Source organism: Nicotiana tomentosiformis, chromosome 8, assembly GCF_000390325.3.
Source record: "Nicotiana tomentosiformis chromosome 8, ASM39032v3, whole genome shotgun sequence".
Classification (NCBI taxonomy): Eukaryota; Viridiplantae; Streptophyta; class Magnoliopsida; order Solanales; family Solanaceae; genus Nicotiana; species Nicotiana tomentosiformis.
The window spans coordinates 121,635,517-121,654,682 of record NC_090819.1 but is presented as its reverse complement, the minus strand read 5'-3'; the positions used below and the strand labels follow the sequence as shown (position 1 = coordinate 121,654,682).

At 32.8% G+C, this 19,166-nt stretch overlaps 2 protein-coding genes across 4 annotated transcripts; both read right to left on the bottom strand.

The window, feature by feature from the left end:
• Positions 1 to 1,229: 1,229 nt before the first annotated feature.
• Positions 1,230 to 3,136, bottom strand: LOC104088256 (zinc finger protein ZAT1-like). The gene is made up of 2 exons (XM_033653986.2): positions 1,727 to 3,136; positions 1,230 to 1,553 (listed from the first exon to the last, which is right to left on the bottom strand). The coding sequence occupies exon 1, from the start codon at positions 3,042 to 3,044 to the stop codon at positions 1,728 to 1,730; it is 1,317 nt and encodes a 438-aa protein (XP_033509877.1). The 5' UTR covers positions 3,045 to 3,136; the 3' UTR covers positions 1,230 to 1,553; position 1,727.
• Positions 3,137 to 5,904: 2,768 nt separating this feature from the next.
• On the bottom strand, positions 5,905 to 9,161 carry LOC104088257 (WAT1-related protein At5g47470-like). Of its 3 annotated transcripts, none has more exons than XM_070182729.1 (8): positions 8,483 to 9,161; positions 8,306 to 8,371; positions 8,088 to 8,204; positions 7,471 to 7,702; positions 7,160 to 7,321; positions 6,877 to 7,028; positions 6,471 to 6,568; positions 5,905 to 6,168 (listed from the first exon to the last, which is right to left on the bottom strand). In XM_070182729.1, the coding sequence occupies exons 1-8, from the start codon at positions 8,680 to 8,682 to the stop codon at positions 6,164 to 6,166; spliced, it is 1,032 nt and encodes a 343-aa protein (XP_070038830.1). In that variant the 5' UTR covers positions 8,683 to 9,161; the 3' UTR covers positions 5,905 to 6,163. The 3 variants fall into 3 exon arrangements, with proteins under 3 accessions (XP_070038830.1, XP_009591200.1, XP_009591199.1); XM_009592905.4 differs by having other exon boundaries at positions 5,905 to 6,171; positions 8,483 to 9,160; XM_009592904.4 differs by lacking the exon at positions 5,905 to 6,168 and having other exon boundaries at positions 6,229 to 6,568; positions 8,483 to 9,160.
• Positions 9,162 to 19,166: the final 10,005 nt, after the last annotated feature.

Below are 19,166 nucleotides of genomic sequence, written 5' to 3'. Positions count from 1 at the left end.
TTTACTCAAACCGAATTTTTAATTTTGATTTTATAACTAAATACACATAAAAATTCTTTCTGCTATATTACTCCAGGTTGTAGCATAAAATTATGTTATTACTTAATTTTGAAAAATAAAGTACGAATTTTTTGAGAGAGAAATTAAATTAGTTACATAATTTTTTCTTCTTTTAGAAGCCTAGTAAACACCCAATAAATTAAGGAACAAAAAGGAATAAGAAAAAAGTAGGGAAATTAACAGCTATGTCCATTTATAAGTAGTTTATTACAAAAATTAACAAATTTATAAAATATTACTAATATTAGCCAATTAGTTATTTGTAGCCAAAAAAGGTCAATTCTTTGCTTTATTTTGAGTGGGTGTTATTAGAATAAATTGGGTACATCTTAAGGAGCTTGAATATCAGTTTTGGGATGATTTGGTGGAGTTTTGAGGTGGTTTGAATTGAAAATTCGAAGTAGAATACGAACATAAAAAAATGATATGTGTATCACACTGTGTATCATTTGTGTATCACATATGTATCATATTTGTATCAAATGTGTATCACATGTATACTTGTGTATGACATACATGCGTGATACATGTTTGATACATGTGTCGCAAAATATTTTTTGAAATTAACTACGGATTTTGACACCAAATCAGTCCAAATCATTTCCAATCTTCCTCAAATTTTGTATATTGACCCATCTGTATGTTTTCAATGAATTTCAACCATACCCATTGAAAAAGGTTCTTTTTGCTTAGATTTTTGGAATATATATATATATATATATATATATATATATATATATATATATATATATATATATATATATATATATTATTCCATCACCTTTTTTGCTATCTTATCCATGAAATTTTCTTTCCGTCTTGCATCTAATGTTGCTGATCACGCTTAAAAATATAGAAGAAGATCTTTGCATGTGATTCTTGGAGAGAAAGAACCTTAGTTATTCAAATTTTTCATTTTTATATGTGTTTGACTTATTTGATAAGTATATAATTAATGACTAAAGGTTGTAAGTTGAAATTTATTTGGGACATTTCGGTAATACTCCCAAAAAAGCGTGTAACTTATTCTGATTATGTCAAATAGACAGTCCATTGACTAGAAATAACAGGGATTTAAAGTTTTGTTTAAGACATGGGAATAGCATAAAGAGTAGCGAACTCTTGTAGGATTCATTGACTAGCTAGAAAATGTAAAAATTGTAATTATTTGGAATTTTGGGTCATAATTTCCTGCTTTGGTGTCCATTATTTCTAATGTAACATCCAACTAATATGTTATGAAAAATGTAACATCACATCTGACATCGTTTTAACACTCGAAAAAAAAACTTAAAAAAGAGAAAGAGTCACTAAAACAAGAGAGCTAGCGACTCAAGCTTCATGCAGGCGAGTTGCAACCTAAAACTCGGACTGTCGACGGGTTTTTTGGAGTTAGCTCAATCAATATAGTACTAATCAAGCCGACTATTAATGACTAACAAGCCACGCCGCATGTGGTGCAGGAGACAAGGGAACATGGGGGATTAATTCAGCTGCAAGATCGTGAATCAAGAATGTTATAAAAAATGTATAGGGTATTATTATTAGTATAAATATGTTAAACATTTTGGGACATCCCAGAAGAAAGAATTGTCTATAAATTGGGACGGAGAGTATAATTTACTAACTATTTTGTAGCTTACAAAACAATGACTATGATACTAACCTTAGAGGGTTGCTACTATATCTGGAGTTGGACCAATTCCAACTTGTAACCAAGAAGATCCTCCATCCAAATTCACATCTTTAAGGTTACTCAACTTTGCTTCCTTAGCCTTATAATTTTCTTCCCTACTCAAATCTTCTGTTGAAACTTTGGACTTCTGATTTAGACTCAGATTTAGATTATTAGTATCAACTTCTTGGTCTGTCCATAGCTGGAGATAGCTTCTTGGGCCTTCATGTTCAAATGGATTGTGTAATTTCTGCCCAACTTCAGCAGCATTGCCTAGTTGTGCTGAGAAATTTAGATCTAGTGGTTGATCAGAGTTGGTAAACATTGGCTTGTTGAATAGTTGTTCTTGGTTGTGATATTGGATTTCTTGAAAAGTTGGTATAAATGTAGTCTCTGGCAAACTTGATGTTAGCCAGTGACATCTTTTGTGTCCACCCAAGGCTTGTCCAGATGAAAAAACTCGATAACAAATCGAGCATTGATGAACCCTCGATCTCTTTCTTGAAAACGAGCCCGATGATGAGGGAGAGTGGGATTGAAAAGAGTTAGATTCTTGATGTAAAATTAAATCAGTAGGAGAGATCAAGTCTTCATCGATGTCAATATCATTATTGTTGTTGTTATTATTGTCGTCAAGTTTAGCAGCATAACACCCTTTAACTTTCTTATGACTAGCTCTATGTCCCCCCAAAGCTTGGTGGGAATTAAAGATTTTCTTACATGCTTTACATTGAAACATGCATTTTTCCACTTCTTTAGCCTTGTTTTCGACCTCCTTGTTGTTATCGGACAAATCATAAGATTTGTTCGACAACATGACCAAACAATTAGCTAGATCTTCATCTTCATCTTCTTCTCTCGAACCATATTGATCCTTATCATAACCATAGTACTCCGATTTTGCATTATATGACTGAACATTTCTTTCAATATCTGATGATCCAGGCGATGACACTGGTGACAAAGTTAAAGTCTCATCTATAACATATTTCCCACGATCATTGGGAGGCCACATTGAGGACTTTCTATCACGATCTTCACTTGCTCGATTGCCAAATAATCGATTAGAATTAGCACGAAGATTATACGAATGCTTTTGTCCCTCTTGTTTATTATCCCTTCTAAAGTTGTTGTTTATCATAAATCTTTGTTCACTAATTTCTTCTCCATAATTTCTATTAGTATCCCCTACTCCATGAGATCTCATGTGGCCACCAAGAGCTCCAGCAGAACTAAAAACCCTCTTACATACTCTACAATAGTGTACAACACTTGATATTGTTTCATTTTTCTCACTATTGTCCACCATTTTAACTCTCTAAAAGTAACAAAGAAAATGTTAAAGAAACTATGGGAGTATGTTTTGTAGTATAGTTCAAGACAGGGTTGGTATATATAAAGAATTAGATAGTGACAGTAGTGAAGGTTGTGGTGTATAAGTAAATGGATTATTATAGCAAAGTGAGGGAAGTCCTAGTTTTTAGTTGAAGTTAGTTGATTGTGGATGAGAAGAAGAGAGAGTTTGTTATGAGTAAAGGGAGGGGAGTGAAAATGAGTGTATGACAAGTGGAAGGTTCAGTTTATGTGGTTGGCAGACTATTTCTAACTCTCGTGGTTATAGCAATGTTTTTCTTCAGTCAAATCTTACTGACACAAAATCGTATTGTACGTAATGTTGTACTAAGAAATTTGTAAGATTGGTGGACTACTTTACTAGTGACTTCTATCTAAAAACACTGTTGTAATAGTCTAACAGAATAATTAAACAAAATAAACACATATACGTACAATAAGTGGCATTATTAGTTTTACGAATATAGTAGACTTAAGACACTAGTTTCTATTTCTTTGTTGATTAAATTCTCATTGCATGCTTGTAAGGATCGAAATAATCAGGTGTCATGCGAAAGTTAGTAAAACAAACTTTAAACGACGATAAATCAGACAACAAAAGAGAAATATACTAAAAGAGATACAAACATTTAACGTGGTTCGGTCAACTGACATACATCCACAGATGTAGATGAGCAATCCACTAAATAAAAGAGAATATAAAATATCGAGAGAATTGAACAACCTCACGAAGTGGCAAACACAAGTGACACACTAACACTTGTTCCGTAAAGTTCTCGCCCTAAACAAGACTCTCAAACCCCATATGGTTACATCGTGGATGCTACTGAATGAGAAGAAATGATCCTCAATTTATAGAAGCCTAAAACATTTTCCTCCAAGAAAAAAGGACTTGCCAAATAGAGGAGATTTATAATTTTCTTCTACAAGAAGGAAAGCTCAATTATGCTAAATATGTTGCCCTTTCATTTAAGAAATAAAAGAACCAAATATAATAAGTGTAGACATGTAATTTTTGACCCTCCCCAAAATTTTACATCTTTTAGTGCTTAGTGTTGGTTTTAGGTGTAGTAATGCTATTTTGATTATTTTTTACCTTTTTGCTCTATTTTATCCTAAAAATGAAAACTACAAAAATATTTTCCTTGATTTTATCTAGTTGGTATTTTGTCTAGCATTTTTTATTTATCTTACTTCACAAAAATATTTTTACTCAATTTAGTGATTTTTAAGTTGTAGGCTTTTTAGGAAATACTTAGTAACAGTAGTAGTTAAATCCCTTTAATATAGTTACTATATTCTTTTGTCTAATATTTATTCCCTATTAATCTAAAGCAATTGGAATTTGTTTTGCTATTTTAATTTAGTAGTATTTAATTTTTAGTTTTTGTTACTTTGGATTATCTTTAAAAAATGAAGGAAAAAAATAGAAACAGAAAGTAAAGAACGGAAAAAAAGAAAAGAAAAAGTGAAAGTAGTCCCTTATCCTCATTTATTATTTTATTTTTATTAGGAAATGTAGTTAAAAGTAATAACATAAAACAAAAAAATAAGTAGAATAAGAGAATAAGAGAATAAGAAATAACTTTCTTATTTCATGAAGTGTTCGAGTGTATTCATTTCATATTTCATGTCTCTATTTATACTATTACACAGAAAGGTTATAAAATGATTGTCTTAAACATGACATTAACAATTGAGATCACGGGGAAGACGTGGGAGGTTATTTACCTCAAGGATAAAAGTAATGGGAGTAGTGGAGATATATATTTCTTTTTCTCTCACTCTCTAATCACCTCTTCTCACCTCAATTCCCTCTAACAAACTACAACTCATTCTAGAAAAATCTTTTCTTGTACACCAAGTTCACGTGATAAGAGAGAGTCCAAAATTGGATGGCATAAAAGAGTAATAGAGCAGAAGGGGAGAGAAGCACAGTGAGGAGACAGACGGATACAAAGCAAAAATCAGAGGAAACCTCTGCTCCTAAACCCCAAAAATCCGCCGAAAACACAGCTCTAAACAGCCATCTCTTTTAAGTTTTAACCATCTCCTTCATCCTTTTTTTAAACCATTGTTTTCAGCTGCTTGCCATCTCCATAAACCACTACTGTTCTCTTCCCAATAAGGTGGGTTGATTAGACTAAATCTAGACGAGTTAAAATCAATGAATAGGTTAGATCATAATTCGTCCATAATTAATTTGGATCAATTTTATGTTTGATAAGTCTTTCTATTGGTAAATACGGACTACATAGGTTATCCGAAGAGGAATTTTCATAAAACGCTATAGTTTAGAGCCTAATTATCATACGTAGTTATAGTTTGCCTAATTATTATTTGTAGTTAATGTACTAGTTTTGATATATCAACATATACCGTCGCGCTGGATAAAGTCACGGCAGGTTGTATGCGTTCCATCAATTTTGTTGTAACAATTTTGATGGGCTAACTTAAATTATGCGCAATTGAACCGTCAATGGAACATATTTCCGGGGGAGTGCACAAACAATTATTTTTAGGGTTGCTATTTAGAAATTAATCAGTATTTACTTTGTCATTAAAACTTGAACTAAAAATCTTAATTTCAGGTCAATTCAGGATATTTGGGTCCTAAAATATTGAACTGAAAAATTAAAATTAAGGACACATTGATTAATTCCTAAATAGCAGTTCATTAGTGCAGCTCATTTCTACTATATTTGACACCACTAATATCATAATCTAAAACAAGAAAAAACAACCCTAGTATTGTAGCAATATGATTTAGTATGTTTTTCTGCCATAAGAGGCTAAAGGCACTAGGTGCATGGGAATTCTCAAACCGCAAACTCAAAAGGAAGAACAAAAATGTATTACTACATGATTGTGAGCTTATGGTCATTAATTCAATCCCCTTTTCCAGAGGTTATATTATATATATATATATATATATATATATATATAGTTCTAAGTTTTTACAAAAAAAGATCATTTGCATATCTGGTCTAAATCTTAAATCTACCCTTTCTGCTTCCAAAAGTGAAGGAAAACAAAACCCCAGAAATACAGCAACATGTTGATTCCCATATTCCGTCATGCTACTGCAAAATAAAAGACATTACTAGGATTGTAACTTGCAATTTTTTTAAAACTTCAACTATCATAATCAAGTCTTTCTTTGTTCTTTTTCTTCCTTTTTTTTCTCTTTTGATTTTTATATATTTTGAGCTCCAAGTCTAGATTAATGAGTACATATTATCTATTTGTACTACTACAAATTACAAGCTCGCTCTTTCTCTAAGTTGGTTTCTAATTATATGTACAAACTAATTAATCTACAAAGTACAAAGAGAATAAGAAGAAATTTAATGTAAAAGAGGCTTCTCCACATCGTACTCACTTTCTGAAGAGTTGATATCATTATTTAGAAATCCTTCTTTCCTTTTAGCCCATAGCACGAAATACAGACCCGTAAACATCAGAAACATACCAGCAAGGCTGCAAAAAAAAAAAAATTATGTCATTTAAAAGGTAATTGCAGATAACCGTCTATAAAAGAAAAGTGCGATTAGTAGCCTAGAAAATAGTAAAAGGCAACTTGGTGCACTAAGCTCCGGCTATGTGCGGGGTTCAGGGAAGGGCCGGACCACAATAGTCTATTGTATGTAGCTTTACCCTGCATTTCTGCGAGAGACTGTTTTCACGGCTCGAACCCCTGACCATACTAGTTACGTCAAGGCTCCCCTTGAGCCTGGAAATAGTGTATAAATTAAATCCAAGTGAAAGTAGATAAGGTGTTTAATTACCTTCCCATAGTAATTGTGTCACTCAAGGTGATAGCAGAAAGAACCACAGTTAACACAGTGCCAACAGGACTAAATACAGAAACCAAAACTGGCCCTCTTTTCTTCATTGCCCAATTATTGAAGCTTACACATGCTCCACTAACAATACCTGCCTATGATCACAACCACAAACCAACAGTAGATAAAACTCAAAAGTTTGAACTTTAAAAGAATTTTCCATTGCTAATTAGCTCCTCTGCACCATAACTTAACATGAGTATATTGAGTGAATTTGATGAATTACCAGTAAGGAGTAGCCAATTAAGTCGCGGATACTTAATAGGGGCAATCCAATCTCCAAACTACCTTGTTGAATCAATTGTACAATTCCAGTCAATACCATTCCTATAAGTGAAGTTATAGCACATAAGGAGATTGGTGCTGGAAAATCTCCTAGTGTTGCTGCCTGCAAGTTAAATATTTGATCAAAACTCTATACTATTTCTCGACTTATATGTATCATTCTAGCATAGTAATCTTTTCTGTGTCGTTCTAATTTTATCCCTTGACGGGACCTAGTAAAATTGGTACGATTAGTTAATACTAGACCTGTACCTGCAAGACAATATTGCATGATAACACGACAATAGCTGCCATGAGATACATTGAACCTTTGATTTTTTCTGGATCAAAAACGTTGTCCTTGTGATCAGGAGGTGAAGAAGGCATCTCTTTAGGATTTGAGCTACTTTGCATTAGGCTCATAAGTATAGCCCCTGTAACACACAATAATGTTCCTGCTATTTTAGCTCTGCTGTATTTGCATCTTAACTCCACTTTCTCTAATCTGCACATCACACACTTAGATATCAGATTGACACTCACAAAGTTGTACAAGCCATCTTAGCTCAGTGGTAAAATTTTTACGAGGTAGGGGTAAGGTCTGCGTACACGCTACCCTCCCAACACCCTACTTGTGTGATTAAAGTGGGTTTGTTGTTGTTGTACTCACAAAGTACATGAAACACTAGCAAATATGCCTTAATCCATACAAATTGGGGTCGGCTATATAAATTCTCCCTTTCCATGTTGCTCTCAGCCGATTATTTCAGCTTCTTTCTTTATTCTGTTTCATATATATTTAGTTATACTCCTATTTCTCAAATTTCCAACAGAAAAATCATCTCTCAAACAGAAAAAAGAGAAAAAAACGAAACTGGAAGGTATAATACCCAAAAGCCCAAGCAATGAGAAAGATAAGTCCTGGGGCAAGGTTTGGCATAGCTGTTGCCATTGCAGGTGAAGTAAGTTTGATTCCCTTCATGAACAAAGATTGGAACAATGTAACCCTGCAAAATAAGCAAAAAATTTAAGGAACTATTTAATATTTAGCCATACTAAAACTTTGAAATAAACTAAATTACTAGCTCATAAAATCATCTTTACTTACCCTCCAAAAGAAATCAAAAAAAGTTCAATCAACAACTTCAAACTCATGCCCCTAGGCCATTGACTCCTGCAACATCAACATGCAAATATATATATAAGCAGCTTAATTTAGGAAAATTTGCCAATAAATTAAATAATCAATGAACAAGAGAAAAATTAAGAGAAAGAAAATTTTTACCTTTCAAACATAAAGGAAAATGGAGAAAGGATGAGAAATGTGGCCAAGGAAGACAAGATAATGAGAGATGAAGGCTTGAAACCTAACATCATAAGATAACTAGAAACCACTGAATTTCCTGCATACATAAATTGTACCCCTATCAACCCTCCTATTATTGCAAAATCCTCAATAATTTCCCTCTTTCTACTTCCCATCATTTTTAATTTTCTTTTCTAGCAAGAAACAGAATCAAAAGAAATCCGTTCCCTCGGGCTTAATTTGTCCTTCTTTATTCCTCTACCTATTCTCCCTCGGGCGTAATTTGCCCTTCTTTATTCCTCTACCCTATTCATGCATGCATGCATGAAAAAGAAACCTTTTTTTTTCTTTTTCTCCAAATACTTTTCCAAACTCAATCAAATTCTCTTGAAAGCTAGTATTTTCCTTTCAGCTACCATTCAACGGATGCACAACGATTCTTTCCTTCCTATTTATCTATCTACCTGTCAAATTCTTGTCATAAATATAAGTGATTTCCCTATATAGGGAACTTTGTATTTGATAATTAAAAAGTAATGTGAACTTTTTAATCCTATTTACTGCAGATTCTTTTTGCTCAGAAATTCTCTGGCTATCGATTATTCAAAATGGACGTATCATTTGTTTTTCAAGGGAAACCTTTCTTTCATTATCTGTTTTGGGAAGAAAACTAATTAGTATAGAAATTTAGTGCAAAGGCAAGCTCCTTTTGTAGGTGCCCCCGGTTTTCCTTCAACTACTTTTAGAGGAAATTTCCTCTCTTTACCCTTCTAATTATAATAGCTTAGCTATATTTACTATTTTTAATTTCGTATTACTTTAAAATTATATTTAATTAAAGCCATAAATTTACTAAACCAAAGATTTCTCTTGAGTAATAACTAGCGACATAATAGTCAATCTACTTAGCTCTCCTCCTTTTTCGATTTAGAATATTTATAAACTTATACATTAGATTTAACCCTAATGAGAAGAATTTAAAAAGGTGGGATTGGACGGAATTTTGTATCTAATTAAATGTAAACGACAATTTAAATATTTAACTAGGATGAGCGCACGATCATAACAAGATTAGACATGATCATATATGACCACACTACACAGATCGAGTGCCCAAGTAGCACACATAAAAGATAAGGTAAAATCATTTAAGATGCTTAAAAGGGACTACGTAGACTTAAAAATCACATGAAATAAATTAGTCAGTAAAATATTTGCAATACCTTAGTAATCAATGCGAGCTTAGTCAAGAATACAACATGATGAAACAAAAGTTTCATATAGTGAATACAAACTGATTAAAGATTTTTTAATTGTTTCTAGTTTTTTTTTTTTACTTCCATTTTCATCGAAATGTAATGCTAGTTAAAGGAACAAAATTGTCATTTTAATCAACAAATATCCAAATTTCTTTTTTTTTTTTATTTTGAATTTCTTCTTTTGGCAATTTGTTGTAGGATCGATATGCCGGCAGCGTCTTTTCAGCCTTACAAGTGTTAAAGATCAAATTGAATGAACCACAGAAAATACTTCATTGAAATCTTATTTTCCTTAAATTCTGGTAAAGACATGATTTGTGACTTTGCGTGACCAATATCTAGTCTACCAAACCACGTTTCTGCCAATATTGCATAAGCGTGAAGGGTAATTGAATTTCTATGATTTGTCATTTAAATCTCAAGCGTCAAATTCTCATTTGACATATTAAAATCATAAAAACTCCCCCCCCCCCCCCCCCCGACTCGAAGTTTATTTCACTTTAGGCATTCCCCGTCACTGCTACTATTATTATGAAACGAATGATAATTAGAGACGAATTCAGAATTTAAACTTGATGAGTTCGACTTTTAAGATTTTTAGGACAACTTTTTGTAATCTGGAGTAATATTTTCTCCGAGGAGCTGCATCCATTATTCAACTTGTCATTCTTTTTCTTTTTTTCTTTCTTTTAGAATATTATTTTTATTAAAAAATCTCTTCAGATATAAGTTTCTCTCTGATGGTCAATTGCAGAGGCGGACATATGCTTGGAGAAGAGGGGTCACCGACCCCGTTAACTTCAACAAAAAAATTTGAATGTGTATATATGTTGAAACCGGTCATATATTTTGCTTGTTACCCTTATGATCAAAAGTCCGATGGAGGCACTAGACTAGCAGAGCAGTTTGCTCACGTGCCCCGCTGCCTCCAAATCCTGGGTGTCAATTGGACCCTCTAGAAATAGAACTTCACGAAATGTAATTTATGGTCTAATTAGGACAACTTCTTGCTTTGAGAATAAGAACTGCTAAGAGTAAAATTCAAGAAAAGTAGCCAATTATATAGCAGGCCCTCCAAAAAGTTATATAGTGATATCTATTACTCCCATTAGATATTAGAGCTCAGTATGTATAAATTAGGCATACTTGCATTCCAGCCCGTTTTAGTAAAGAAGGTATATTTGTCTACATTTCAAAATAGAGAAAAACTATACTTGTTCGCCTTTGTTTGATATGTTCGTGCAGTATTTATACAAGCTAAAACTATCCAACATATAGGGTGTGTTTGGTATAACGGAAAATGTTTTCCAAGAAAATATTTTCTTAGAAAACAAGTAGTAATCTTATTCATTTTCTGGTGTTTGGTACGCAAATTAAGGAAAATAACTTCTCAAGAGTATTCATACATAATTTAGATACAATAAACATGAAGCTATAAACTTTCGAACCAACAACCTTCCGAACCCACAAATTTCATAAACTTCCGAACCGCTAAACTTTCGAACCCGTAAACTCTATGTTGCGGCCAAACGCACACGTAAGTATACGCGGTCGTCAAGTAATAAAGTGACTAAAAGTCGGATGTCGAACCCACGAGGACTTGTTATCAACTATTAACTAGATCAGACTATCCTAATAATCTAAACAAGGATTAAACCCAAAAATAGTGATGCTAAAATAATTAAACTAAAAAGAAAATAATTAATGAACTTTAAACAGAGGAAGAGCAGATTTTTATATTATCAATGTGATGAAAACGATCTAGGGTTATGGGTTATCTAACATTCCTATTGTATTCTTTAATTGAATTGACTAACTAATTTATTTAGTTTAGTGGTTAACAGGGTTAATATTGCTCATAAAAATCTGTCGAGTTCTTACTCGTCTATTCAAGCTAACCTTACGCTTATATGTCTATAGAATTAGAACTTACAAGAACGCATTTATAATTCCTGTAAATCAACCAAGCAAGGCAATTAGGTATATATCTATCCTAATTGCGAATCTGTTCCCCGATGGCCAGGTTCAAGAACTTGCTCTACTCAATCCTATATGCAATCTAGAATTCCCACTTTCGAGTTCAATTATAGGTTCGTAGATAGTATTCAATTGTTGATCAAACAATCAAATAATTAAGTGCATGATTGAATAAATAAACTAATACAATAAACTAAGAAATTAAAATCAATATTCGAATAACAATAGTCATGAAAGAACAACAACCCTAGAATGTGAAGTTTAGTTCCACATAGACATAGTAGCCAAACAACAAATCATACAAAGGAACATAAAAATTACTAAGTTTGGCGGAAGAAAAGATGAAACCCAGCCTCCACGGCGGCTCTGTGCTCTCCCTTGATCAAAAGTTATATAAAAATTGTGTTTGTGACTATTTATAGATGTAGAAATAGGCCTAGGCAAAATAACCAAGTCCAATACCAAAAAGGAGACAAAATTGCCTCAAATCCCAAACACCGTGCGTCACCACATGGAACATGCGAAGTAGCCCGCGCTGGACCTCGCGTCGCGAGGCCTAACGCGAGGAATTTCTCTCGCGTCGCCGGACTCTTTCTGCTTCCAATATTTGCTGCCTAACTTCTTTGATTTTATTTTTCAACTAGTGAAATTTCCCGCGCTTCGCGCGATTATAAAATTATCACTGAATTTAAAAATATTTTTCACAAAATTTAGTAGATAGAAGAGATAAAATCTTATATGTGTGTGTATTGGCGCGCATATGAAAAAAAAAATCGACATATTTGATGAAATCAGAATTTAGTATTTTAATTTGAATTAGAGTTTAGATGAACTGCATTTTAACCGGTTTTTTTCATTAGGTAATAAGACTTTTGTTGTATCTAGAATTTCTTCTACTCAAATAAAAGAAATCTGAAATAAAATGTTTAAAAAATAACAAAAAGAAAACAATACTAGTACATAGTAACTAAGTGGCAATTGCGGTGTACATCCATCGAATCCATTTTCATTATATATATCTTTTCCTATTCTTTCTCGGTTTTTTAATTTTTCTTCATTGCTTCTTCGCCTTTTGTTTTTCTATTCATTAAGGGTTAAATAAGCTACTATTCTAGATAAGTTACATCACTGACCATTTTCCTTATGTCTTTGATTGTTTGCAAAAATAATTAAAAGGTCGTCTAGAGTAAATATCAAAGTACTTGGATTGTGCGTAACATTAGTAGAGACATTTTCTATCCCCAAATCCATATAACTATTCATGTGTGTTTATTAGTATTAGATTATAGTCTCCTGTATTTATATTTGTATATAGTTATTTCATTTTTGTAAATTTTGTACTATTTTAAAAAAAATAAAAATAAAGAAAGAAGTAGTAAAAGATAAAAGGATAAATAAAGTAGCAGAAAACTACCATTTTGGCCGACTCTGTGTATGGAACAAACTAAGTGAATTCGTTTCAAATTAAACCCCAATTTTTGACAGATTCTAGATGTAGAATCTTTGATTTCCTTTCTTCTTCTAGTCATTTATTCTTTTTCCTTTTCCTCCTGTTACTCCATATATGGATTACTTCCCTCTTTTTGCCTATATTTTATTTCTAGTTTTATGCAAAATCCTCAAAAAATCAGATATTCTCTAAACGGTTCTCATCATTTTCTCCTATAAAAGTGCTCGCTTTGGCAGTGAATTAAAAAAGGAAGATGACAAATAAAAGAAAAGTACATTCACACAAGAGTCCGTGTAGCAAAAATACTGTAGTTTCAGACCTAAACTTTTACAAAGATTCTGACCCCTGATTCCTTTCTTCTTCTTGTTTCACCCTAAGATATCCATGAAACTAAAACTTAAACCCTGCCCAGCGGAAGTCCGTCTCCTTTTGTTGTGTCTATATGAACGATATTGAAATACTTGAAGAGCATAAGATAGTAACAGTGTCTAATACCTTTGAAATACATAATGGCTTTGGATTCTTAATGCAGTAGTCAGTGGCAGATCCACCCTTTAGGGTGGGGTGGTATCACACCCGCTACGTTGGTAAAATTATTATATATTTATCTAGAAATTTTTTTAACCGAGGTTAAATATTTGATCCCGCCACCCCCCGTTGCAAACTAGACAAAGGTGACATAGCCGGTACACCTTTTTAAAAGTTTTTTTCGTGTGTAAAATTCAAATTCGAATTTATCTTGAACTTTATCTGACTTTCCCTTTTCGTTCTGCATTTTATTTCCTTTGTGCCAATCATTTTCCTTTTTGGCTACCTCCAAAATTTAAATTTTCATAAAATAAGCATCTCTCTTAATCTCAAATCTTTTAAAGTAATTTTTTTCTTTCAAAATCAAAAAACTTGGGTCTTGATAGGAATTTTGGATTGAGATCAACTTTAATTTTTATAATTTTTTTATTATAACATAAAAATTTGTGCTATTCTATAATTGTTAAATACAACTTAAATCTCTTTACTATTAAATTGTGATAAATATTTCGCAGGCATTGCCTAGAAAAATATGAGATTTATTATTTTATTTTTTGGAATCTTGTAATTTATCTAATTCTGCATTTACTCATGGGGTATAATTTATCTATTGAAGATATTTTTTTATTATTCTTATTCGGATTGGTAAAATTCCCTTATTAGAGATGTTATTTTACTTGTGCAGATTTATTTTAGCATACAAAAAAGATGTAGTTCCCAATTGAAAATATTGAGTACTTGTATTGTTAATAATAAAGGTGTGATTCCTTCTTTAAAATGCTAATTACATTTGCTTCTTGATGTCTGAGATGTAATTTTCATTTAACAATAACAACAACAACATATTCAGTGAAATCTCACAAGTAGGGTATGCGATCGAGATGTAATTTTCATATTTGCAAATTAAAAAATGCCAATTAAATTGCCCGAATAAACTAAAAAAAATGAAAACTGAACAAGCGTTTCAAACAAACTCTATATTAATTATTACAAGGTCTACATTAAAGAAAATTATGGCACCCGTCACTTTCATATCCTAGATCCGCCTCTGATAGTAGTCCTCTGCTCTCATTCATCAGTGCATCTGACCTATTTATGCTAATTCACGTTGCACGAGATTTGGATTGTGAAAAAGTGAAATTGTGAATGCATATGGTATATCTGTTTATATAGTGGTGTTCAAAATTTAAGGTTGAAGAGCCCTTTCAAATTCTGTAATGAAGTGGCGCATGAAGTTGTAAATTTGCATTACGCTGTAACTGACTAGATTAGAAAAGATGCATTTACTCTAAAAGATGAGAATTAATTATGTATCTTAAATTTGCTGCCAAGGATCTAAATACTCAAAATTTACATAGAAGAAAGGGAAAAAGATGAGAAATTTGTGAAAATATGAGAAAAAAAGATAAATAAGAAGTTGCAAACTTTCAGCCAATTAACTTAATTAATGATCATGCTTTCAACTTCTTCCATCATAATGTTCCCATCATTAGGTTCTCACGAGCTACTAATTATAGTGTATAAAATACACTTAAAATATTCATCTTGCTCCCAAATTTCATCTTCAAACTAACTACATATAAATTAAATTCAATTAAGCACAAATATAGTACAGTTTGACATTAAAGCCCCAAAATATAAGGTAAGTAATGCACTAAAAATATATAATTATAGCAAAATATTACTACCCAACACTTAAATGTTACTCGTCCTCGAGTCAACCAACAATTTACATTAACCTTGAACACTTTATATGTAACACATTTGAAGCACAATATACCAATGACTATATGGTTGATAGCAACCTTTAAACTCTAGCATATGCAATCACATACATTCCCCTTCACTTTATATCATACTTCACAAACATTCAAAACAAAGACAACATGTTCATAACAATCCTAACCTCAAAAACCGACTCAATGTCACAATGCACTCATGGCTTGAATACTCAACATTGTAGAAAAGTCTAATAACGTTACATATCCCCTGTGAAACCATGTGCCATCACAACAAGAATAAGAGAGTAAGTTGAATCCACATATTCAAATCACATGTTCAAATATATTTTAAGGACTCACATATATCAAAGGAAATCGCTTACTCTCCCAAAGAAGTCACATGCATGCAATTGGTACCATAAGCTTGCCCATAATGTAAATCTCTACTAATGTAAGCTCGCTCGATATAAAATCAATTAGGACTTTTTCATAGTTGTAATGTAGGCTAAGGGATGGGTAGAAAATATATAGAAAAAGTGGCCCACCCTCCTAAGCACTTTAACACATCACAAAATTAACTTTCAAGCGCAAATTTTTCAAACCCAACTTCAATTTCACAACTAAAATCACCCCTCAAAACGTTCCCTCTTTCTTTAAGCACTACTTTAATTTATACTCCACTAGCAAGAACAAGATGTCAATTTATTTATCTATATTTTTTTCCTTTTTCTTTCAATAATAGTTTTCTCTTCTTTTACAATTTCCGTTAGTGGTGTATTCCTTTACAAAATAAGTGCACATTTCTTCCTTTTATTGGTTCCACTCGAAAGCCACCAAAATTCCCTCCTCACTTCTTCTAGCGCTCACTTTACAATTAAAGTGCTTTAAAAGGTAAAATGATCAAAATAATATCAATTAAGAATAAAAGGGATATTGACCTTTTAATGTGGGTGCCAAATAAAAGTTATAGGCTCAAAAGGGTTAACTAGGGATAAATTTTATTCATGGTAAGCAATAAAGCTCAAAAAGATCAAAGAAAGCCTAAAATTATTTTTCAAATGGAGCATCACCTAAACTTTCGCGAAACTCATATACTGGCAAGTTCTAGACACAAGTACAATATATGGACTACACAAAAACCTTACCACACATGGCACATGACTCAGTAAGGACGGTCCCATTCCGACTCTCAACAAATGCAAGTATTCACGGAGCCACGAGATATTAATCATTAAGTACAAAGAGACCATAAGTCAAGTAAATGAGACAGAGACGTCAATAACATGCTATCCAGTTTGCACAGGCATCATAGATAATTTTAAAATATAAGAAAAATACTACACATGTCAAAGCCTAAATATGCTACTATCAAACAAGTCAAGGGCGCCTAGGAATCTCATCTTTCATCCATTTATTCCCTAAAGTCTAACCTACTCTAAAAATAGAAAAACTACTATTCGGTTCAAACTACATCCCATGAAAAAGAACCGGGGCACAAAGAAAAATCATGGGGGATTATTACTACCTAAAGAAATTAAAAGACGTATTTTTGGACTTTTTTTATTTTTTAATTTTTTGTGTGTATTTTTTTGTTAGACTTTAATCCCTCAAGAAAACTGTCTAGGAGATCCATCATCGGGAAAAGTCCAAATTTTCATAATTAATTTTTGATTTTAAAAAAAAAATTAAGTTACTAAAATACTACACTACTAAAAAAACAAAAAATAAGAAGCTAAAGTACTAAAAAGCTAATTATCCAAAAATATTCTCCCACCCCACACTTAAAAGAGTGCAGTGTCCTTAATGCACATCATAAATAAAATCAAGAGGGTAAGAGAAACTCCCTGAAAGGCCAAAAGCCGAAGCAATAGCAGCTCACGGGGTACTCAGACTTCTCCCAAGGATGGTCCTTTGCGTGGGCACTCCACACCTAGTCCCAACCATCTAGCTCTCTTTTGCATACTTCTTATGGCTTCGCTTCCTCTTCTCATAATCCTACAAAATAAAAATAAATACTTCAAAAATAATATAAAAAACAAAAATAAAAGAAAGCAGTAAAGCTGGGTTGCCTCCCAACAAGCGCCTAATTTAAAGTCGCGGCACGACTTGAACCATTTTTTGCCTCCACCCCGAACTTATAAATTGAGGCCCTAATTTGGCTTCAAACTTTCTGTTATGCTCCCGGGGCGGTGAGATAAATTTAATTGGGCCAAGCAACCAATATCGCATTCTACACTTCTTGGCCCTCAGATGAGGTATGTAATTCTATCTCTCTGGCACGCCAAATTCAAGAATGTAAACACCCCGTTCCTCGTCCATTGGCTCCTCCAAAGGCTCAGATGACTCGATTTTCATGTCATCATCCAAACACAGTGTTGAAAAATATATGGAATGAGGATCAATACGCCCTAACTCTAGAATTGTATTACTCTTTACATCCTCATACTTACATGCACTAGAGTATTCAAATATAACATTATTTGTTTCCTCGCATGGCTCTAGTTTATTTTTTTCAACATGGGCATCATCAACAAAAATATGCTCGAATGATTGGCTCTCCACTTTTAGCTCCTCAACTTGGCATATAAGCTCTTTTTCATCTTCACACAACTCATTACTATTTTGTTGGGTATTAGACGCATCAACTTTTGCATTCAATTGAGCCTCTAAGTCATGAATAGCAGTGCCAAATTTATCAATCTCTTGTCCCAGTTCAGCTCTTCCTTCTATAAAGTATCTCATCTCATTTGTAATTTCTTCACGTTGAGCCTCATATATTTCTAACTTTTCAGCTTATTCCACTAGCCAAGTTTGACTCAATATCTCCTCTTTTTCAAAATTTTCCTCTTGCTGGCACTCGCTCTCTTCATTTGATTCTTCCATATTGGCCTTCATGCCTGTGATTGCTGCCATCATTCTTTTCATATTTTTTTTTAGTTCATCATGATGCTCTGCTACTTGCCTCAAAATATCCTTAATGTATGCATTACGTTCCATATCCTGCACTTCATTGCCCCTATCAAACTCACAAACACTGTTAGAAAGATCATAATATGGGCTCAAAGAAGGATAAAAAGAATTAGGACAACCATACCAATGACCACCTGACCACCACATATATTACAAATATTCCACTCAAAGAATTGAGATTGTGCGCACAACTCGGTCCCGAAAATATTCTGACAATTTTTCCACCAGTGGGGTCCTCCACAATATGGACAAGGATCATCAAAATAAGAATAATCATCATTCGAACAATTTTCATTCCAAGATGCTATGTTAAAATAAATAAAAAAATACTAACTAAACTAAAAATATAAAAAATATAAATGTCTAATCTAGAGAAATAGCTAATTCTAAGTCCCCGGCAACGGCACCAAAAACTTATTGCGGCCAAACGCACACGCAAGTATACGCGGTCGTCAAGTCATAAAGTTACTAAAAGTCGGATGTCGAACCCACGAGGACTTGTTATCAACTATTAACTAGATCAGACTATCCTAATTATCTGGACAAGGATTAAACCCAAAAATAGTGATGCTAAAATAATTAAACTAAAAAGAAAATAACTAATAAACTTTAAACAAGGAAGAACATATTTTTATATTATCAATGTGATGAAAATGATCTAGGGTTATGAGTTATCTAACATTCCTATTGTATTCTTCAATTGAATTGACTAACTAATTTATTTAGTTTATTGGTTAACATGGTTAATATTGCTCATA